Raw genomic sequence first — 7391 nt, 5'->3', positions numbered from 1 at the left:
TGCAGGAGTTAGACCCCACTCGGCCACATCTGGCTAATCGGCTTCTCAAACAATCTTCTTCAGAAGGCGGCTGCTGCACGGCGTCCTTACCGGCCCCAGCGGCAAGCGTCTCCTACGCCGCGGTCCGTTACCGCCGGGCCTGCGCGGCCCCACCGCCGCAGCGACACAACCGCGCATGCGCACCCTCCGAGCCCCTCTGCGCCGTGCGCATGCGCCCCTTCGACCTCGGCGGTATGGAGCTCTCGCGAGAGCGCTGTGGTAAACAGTGCACAAAATGGCGGCGGCAGGCCTGGCGGCGGCGGCAGCAGCGGCAGGGTGAGCGCGGCGGGCGGGGGAGGAGAGTGGGACGGCGGCGGTGCTGCTTCCGCCGCGCCGCTTCTGTGCGCGGGCTGGGGGGAGCGCTGTGCTGTCAAGCTTTGGGGGGCGCAGAGCGGGGCGGGCAGCACCCGGGCCTGCGGCACCCGGTCGCCGTTCCCGGTGCTCGCTCGCTCGCTCCCCCTCGTCTCTGGGTCTGCCTCGTCCGCCGCCGTGCTCCGAGCGGCTGCTGCGCGGGGCCCTCCCCGCTCTCCGGCCGGCTGTCGCTCCCTCTCAGCCTCTCCCGGCCGGGGGGGCGCTGCCCCGCACGGCGCCCGGCTGCTCTCGCCGGGGCTTATCATCTCTCCCGGGCGGTGCTAACGACCCGCGGTAACGGGCACAGAATAGATGAGTTTACTCCTTCGCTGGCTGTGGGGCGCTGGGCGGGAGCAGCGGCCGGCGTCCCCTTCCGTGGCCCGGGCAGAGCTCCCTGAACCGGACGGCTCCTCGGCTGCCCGAAGCCGCGGAGGCAGGCTGCCCGCCGCCTCCACGCCGATGCTCTCTGAGCTTCTCTCAGCCGGCGATCTCTGCGGAGTTCCCGTCGCTCGGTCTGGGGTACAACCAGGGACTAACGCCGAGCGTAGCTGTCCCAGGGGATGGGCGCGTTGCCAAGTTTAGGTTCCTATCCAGCTCCACACGGTAAGGGTATTAAAACAGAATAAAGTTGTGAGCGTGCTGTTCCTTTGCTCTTGGTTTCCATCATATTTCAGCATCGTGCTTACGTACAATCTGTTATCAGCCATAAGAATGTGGGGTTTTTTTCTCAGTTGTGTAGTTAATTTTTTATTTTATTTCTGTAGAGGTTGTAAGCCAACAAAGTGGTAAGGTAGGCAGAGCTCAGCCAAGATCAGCATTCATTGTACTGTAACTGTCGAGTTTAGGGATGAAGAGGAAACTTTGCAATTGCAAGCAGTTCACAGTCTGTCATGGTGTTGTCAGTCAGCTAGAAATAGAGGGGAATTCTATCCCTGTTAGAAGGAAATACTTGAGAATGCTAAATAAAGTTAAATAAAAATGAAGTAACAGCTGTCACAGGCAGACTCGATTCATTCTGTTGTTGTGTCGTGACATCAGCCCATCGTTCTCCTAAATCGTGTGAATCCCCTAATAAGGCTCCTACTTTTCAGTCGTGGTCACTGCAGCAATGTATAGTTCTGCTCTGCTTCTCCACATCGTGTGACAGACCGGACGAAAATGTTTCTCTTCCTCATATCTTAATGGCTTTTTATCTATCAACTGCTGGTTAAATGTTTGCAATTAAAAAAAAATACTAGCATTGCAATTTTTCTCCAATGCTTCTTGCACCTTGGAACGCAAAGGGAAGAAACTTCCCCTCCACGTGAAGAACACTTTCAACGCTTTCCTTTAACTTCACATTTTTACATCTGTAATCCCAGCCCTTATTTTTTCAGGTTCCCACATTGTAGTAACTTGCATTCCACCTCAAAAAAATTTGAAAGACTTTTTTCGTGCTGATTTTCTCTTGCAAGCACAGGGACTGAAAGTTTGCTTCCTGTAGTATCTCTTGTCCTTACCAGCCCTTGGCATAGAGTTTGAGTTTGACTCTCCTTGTGTAAAATGACATACCATAGCAGAATTTTTATTTGCCACATTTTTGACTGGAAAAAAGCCACCATGCTTTTCCAAGTATCTGTGGATGCATTTTATCACGTTAGTGTTTTATTTTGCACTTTACTTTTCATTGTCACGGGCCTGGCATATTGTTTTGTTCTCTTTGCTCCCCTTACAGAAAGGGTGGTAGAGTTTGGTTGTCACTGTTGCCTGTTCTATTATCAGGTTAATGTCTGAGTGTTCTGCATGTGCTCTGGGCAAGCAAGGAAGAGACTTGCGCGTTCGTGAAAAATTACTAAATGAAACATGTGAACAACTTTTTCCATGTAATTTCTAGTACTAGCTACCAAAGGTGTCTATCTTTTGTGATTTTCAGGCTACACATTTGCACGAACGTGAATCTAATTATTTTCTATATTGCCTTGTCTTACAGGTTGGCTTGCAATCAGCTTTGCTAATTCTTCTAGAGAGTTAACTTTGCCATCAGAAATGGAGTACAGGACTCAGCTACCACATCCTGAGTGACCAAATCCTTTAATACAAAATGGAGAAGAAGCGTAGAAAGAAATGAGCCTGTTTATAAGGCTTTACCTCAAAAGACCATGAAATCTCTACTTACTTTGGGCACAGCTTTAAGAATATCCACTTCATCAGCACAGTGAAAGCAACGTTTACTGAAGTAAAAATGAACTAGTTTATAAAGAAAAAAATTGTGATTTGAATATATGGAATTTTTGGAATGAAACCATTTTCTTCTAGGACCATGAAGTTTGCAAACATCTGGTTTGTTCTGGTTGTTATTTTACTCTGTGGCAAAAAACACTTCAGTACCAGACTAGGGAATTCCTCTCATGAGGCTCACATATGTCCCGGATGTTCCCGCCTTACTTTAAAAGTGGAATTCACTTCGACAGTCGTGGAGCATGGTAATAAAGAGTTAAGCAGTAAAAAAAAATATCCCTGTGAAGTTCAAGTGTATGTTACTGATTTGTGGTGTTTGTGCAATTGTAACATTCAGAGAGTTTCTGTAGAAGCATGTTACCTGCTAAACTCTCTATATTAAAAAAGAGAAACAGTTTTTTTCAGAGGTTATTGGTTTAACTGGAGACAAGATTCCAAGAACAAGAGAAGAAAGAGAGGAGGAAATAAAGAGTTTGTTAAAAGTGAAAATGAAGTGTGAAGGCTCAGGTGGGCAAGTCTGGTCAGCTTGGTGTGTTTAGCAGCTGTTTGTTTCGACCCGGCCGGTGGTATGGTTGAGGCTTTTTTATGAAATGTAACCACAAGGGGGCCTTGAAGGGATGAGAAAGGCAAGAAATCTCTGTGGGTTTTTTTGTTGAAGAAAAAGTTGGAAAAATTGCAAAGATAAGTGTGAGGGGAGCAGACAAAAGGCAAAGTGAGGCAGATACTACTGCTGAGATGGCAAAGGATAGCAGCAGGATGCCTTGACCCTGTGTCCACTTACTGCCTCAGGTACCCATGTTTCTGCAGTGAAGCTGTGTGTGCACCTGGGTGCTTTCAGGCAGGATGTCCGTAGTGACGTTTCTGTGCGTAGTTCGCCAGAGGCTACTGTGGTGAATGTGGCGATGTGCACTGGGGCTGAGGTCCACAAATCACTAATCCAGATCAAGGACTGGACTGTTGGGACCTGTTTCATTCTCTGTGCGTGTCATACTTGGTGTCAGTAGTTTGCACTAAAGCTCAATCCCATATAGAGGTTGGATGTCTTTAAATCATACATGTCAAGAAGCATATTGAATTGGTGTATCAAGCAGTTGTTTGTCCTGCTGGATGTAACAGTAAGTCTGTTACCTCTGTCCTGCTCTCCACCATCGTTTCACCTTTCCATGATATTTACAATTCTACCTTGTTTCAAAGGTTTTTAGCATATTTTGCAGGTTTCCTGATGGGAAAAAAAAAAAAAAGGTATTATGTAGTGCAGAAATAAATTGCAGATTTCTAAAAGCAACAAAAAAGTGCCTCAAATTGTGATTATTTGTTCTGGATAAAGGAAAAAAAGAAATATTTGGACCTTTGTGATGTGAATGGATGAGTAAGCTGCTTATACATCAGTTCTGATAAGTTGTGCTCTTGTTCCAGAGTATATTGTGGCTTTTAATGGATACTTCACAGCTAAAGCTAGAAGTAAATTTATTTCAAGTGCACTAAAAAGTAGTGATATTGAGAACTGGAGGATTGTACCTCGCAACAACCCAGCCAGTGACTATCCTAGTGATTTTGAAGTTATTCAGATCAATGAGAAACAGAAAGATGGAGTACTGACACTGGAAGATCACCCAAACATCAAGCGTGTAACACCTCAGCGGAAGGTCTTCCGATCACTCAAATATTTGGAGTGTAAGTAATTTTCTGTGTGGTTGCATGAGATCTGCTTCGGAAAAGTCTTCTTAGCCTTATTTCAGGCCATCAGCTTAGTGTTGCACAAATGAGAAGTGCCCAACAGTTTTCATTTAATTTACAGAAATCTATTCTTTTGCCTATAAAATTGTCATGGTCTTGTCATACCTTTGCTAAAGCATGGCAATGATACCAACTACAACATAAAAGCTTTTCTTTTGCAGCAGTCAGTTACCAGAGACAATGGACCACTATATCCGTAGTAGATAAAATGGAAGCTTTTACTGATTTTGGTCAGAGAAAATGGATACTCCCTCGTCTAAAATTTTTGTTGTAACAATATGATATGTATATTTGCATAAAAAGCTAATCTTTTTTGGTTTTCCTCAGACCGTATTTTCTTTTCTTAATCCTCATTCTGTGTAGCTGATCCAATGTTGCACTGCAATGAAACCAGATGGACTCAAAAATGGCAGTCGTCTCGTCCCTTGAGAAGAGCAAGTCTTTCTTTAGGTTCTGGCTTCTGGCATGCAACAGGTCGACACTCAAGCAGGCGTTTGCTGAGAGCCATCCCACGCCAAGTTGCTCAGACCTTGCAGGCAGATGTCCTCTGGCAGATGGGTTACACAGGTATGCTTTTGTCTGTTGGCTTAGAACAATTATCTCCTTCGAAAAAACAAGTGAAGTGTAATGAAAGGCTAATTGGCTCCTATCTTAATCTCTCATTGGGTGCCAGTTCCGGAAAGGTTGAGAAATACTTTGTTTTGAGGTGCATTTTATACCTATGGAGTGCTCTTTTGCCTATGTATGTATTGTACTTAAGAGAAGTTGGTCATATTTATGATCTGTGGTTGAATTTCTGAATTGGAGTATGTTTTCTTTATGTATAACTTAACTGAGCTTGTAAATTGCATGCTACATCAAACATAAAAGTTTTCTTTGACTTGATAGAATAGATTTGCTATGAAGCTGAATGAGAAAAAGCGATGCTTTTCTATTATAGGTGCTGGTGTAAGAGTAGCAGTGTTTGACACCGGTCTGAGTGAGAAACATCCACATTTCAAAAATGTAAAGGAGAGAACAAACTGGACTAATGAGAGAACCTTGGATGATGGTGAGTTGCTATGCACAATTGTCCAATTATTCCTGATGCTGACATGTTCTGTTTTCCATTGTAAAACTGCCATTGATGCTGTGGTGCTAACATCTGTTGAAACTGTGTATCTTGAGAGTTTAAGCTTAATTTTGCAGTGTCCCGAGCACTTTATACTCATACCAAATTCAACAAAGAGTATTAAGGTTCCAGGAGGGTATTGCGTAAGTCTCCTTTGAATCAAGTGTGGCGTTTCATCATAGCATTTGAAAAATGTCAGGGCAAGAAGACATTATGCAGGCATAAATGCGTTGTCAAAGTAGGTGGAGGTGAGAGCAAACCCCACAAAGCTGTTTCTTTCCTATTCCTTTTTATGTATTCTGTTGTTTCACAGTGCATACATATTTCCATACTTCTGAGGGAGAGCATTTTCCTTCTTTATTGTGCAGTCCTAAACTAATCAGAGTTTTGGCACCTTTGTGTGAATTTTTTCTAATCTATATAGTTTTCATCAACAAACACTGTGCTGGCTCATGCCTATCAACATTCCAGAGAAATTTTTATTTTCTGCAGTATGTTTGTGTTCCTTTTTCATATGTTGACCCTAACTTGCCCTGACCATATGCTCTCACAGATTATTAACCTCATACAGTCTGGGTCAGTGAGTCATTTTAATCCCTTTAGAGTTCAAGGTATATGCATATTTTGCTCAGTCTTGTGTGCACCTCCATAGTTTTATCCTGGGTAGTATTTCTTTGCATTGCAGCACCTGCTTTTTGTAGCACTTTCTATTAGTTCTGTGCCCAGGTGGTTGCTGAACTGGCAAATTTGGAGCACAGAAATATAATGCACATAAAAGCAAAAAGCTAAATTATTGTTTGAGGGGAGGAAAAAATGTCTTTTTTTGTCTTATTTTTTTATCCTTAACAAAATATGTTTATTGCAGTCAGGATAAAAATCTTTTAAGAAGTTTATGTAAAAACACGTTGGCCTTGCGACTTGCATTTTTCAAAATAACCTTTTTCTCTCATGATTGCTTTGTGTGGCTCTTGATTTCATTGGTAGCAATCAGGAGTGGATAGACTGGAGAGTGTGTCACTCAAAAGTTTCATCAGCCGGCTAGCTGGCTAGACAGTGCTGGAAATTCTGGCCCCACTGAACCCAGTAGCAAAATGTGATTCAAGAAGACTAGGACTGAACCTGGTGCTTGTGGGTTGTTATAAAGTCTGTTAGATTGATGTGATTTTTGGTATAGGCAGTGTTTAACAGTACAAATCCTTGACAATGAAATGGTTTGTCTTCTAACGTTTTGTTTCCTTCTCTCTGTGATAGGTTTAGGCCATGGGACTTTTGTAGCAGGTGTGATAGCCAGCATGAGAGAATGCCAGGGATTTGCTCCAAATGCAGAACTGCACATTTTTAGAGTGTTCACCAATAACCAGGTAGCTATTTTACATGTGTTTCAATTTTTGCCTTTCCAGATTAATGCTGTATTAATCCTTTCCTTTGGAAATATTACAAGTACTTGTAAATGTTGACATACTTTCTTTGATAAATGGGAAGGATACATCTTTCTGTTTAAAAGAGACTTACTACAATATGTCTTACAGTTTCCAAAGCTGGTATATTTTTCAGAAATAATGTGTGGAAGTCTGATCTGTATAATGTTGGAGCGATCACTCAAATGTACTGAGCACTAGAAATACTAGGAGACCATTGTCACTTTTGTGCTTTATTTTGGTGTTGTTTCTCCTCTCTGTCTGAAGTCTGTATTGTCATGGAATCACTGGATTTTCCAATGATAGCTTTTTTCCCCCTCTTTCTTACATAGGTCTCATATACATCTTGGTTTCTGGATGCCTTTAATTATGCAATTTTAAAGAAGATAGATGTATTGAATCTAAGTATTGGTGGGCCAGACTTCATGGATCATCCGTTTGTTGACAAGGTTAATACGAGGCAGTAATGTGGTCATGAAGTTTATATCATTCACACAAATGTCAGACTTGCAGAGCTA

At 43.1% G+C, this 7391-nt stretch overlaps 1 protein-coding gene across 2 annotated transcripts in view; it reads left to right on the top strand.

Moving 5' to 3' along the window:
• Window positions 1–200: 200 nt before the first annotated feature.
• The window catches only part of MBTPS1 (membrane bound transcription factor peptidase, site 1), a 28788-nt gene continuing 21597 nt past the window's right edge, over window positions 201–7391 (top strand). Inside the window, exons 1-7 of one of the 2 annotated variants that reach the window (XM_030024002.2) lie at window positions 201–315; window positions 2360–2852; window positions 4024–4281; window positions 4708–4911; window positions 5285–5395; window positions 6707–6816; window positions 7206–7322. In XM_030024002.2, coding sequence (XP_029879862.1) covers window positions 2666–2852; window positions 4024–4281; window positions 4708–4911; window positions 5285–5395; window positions 6707–6816; window positions 7206–7322 — 987 coding nt within the window. In that variant the 5' untranslated portion in view covers window positions 201–315; window positions 2360–2665. Of the gene's footprint in view, window positions 316–413; window positions 994–2359; window positions 2853–4023; window positions 4282–4707; window positions 4912–5284; window positions 5396–6706; window positions 6817–7205; window positions 7323–7391 lie in introns of those variants that run through there. The other variant, XM_030024003.2, reaches the window with a different exon arrangement.

This window comes from Aquila chrysaetos, chromosome 9 (genome assembly GCF_900496995.4).
Source record: "Aquila chrysaetos chrysaetos chromosome 9, bAquChr1.4, whole genome shotgun sequence".
NCBI classification, from domain to species: Eukaryota; Metazoa; Chordata; class Aves; order Accipitriformes; family Accipitridae; genus Aquila; species Aquila chrysaetos.
Note: the sequence above shows the minus strand (reverse complement) of the source record. Positions and strands in the feature narration are given on the sequence as shown.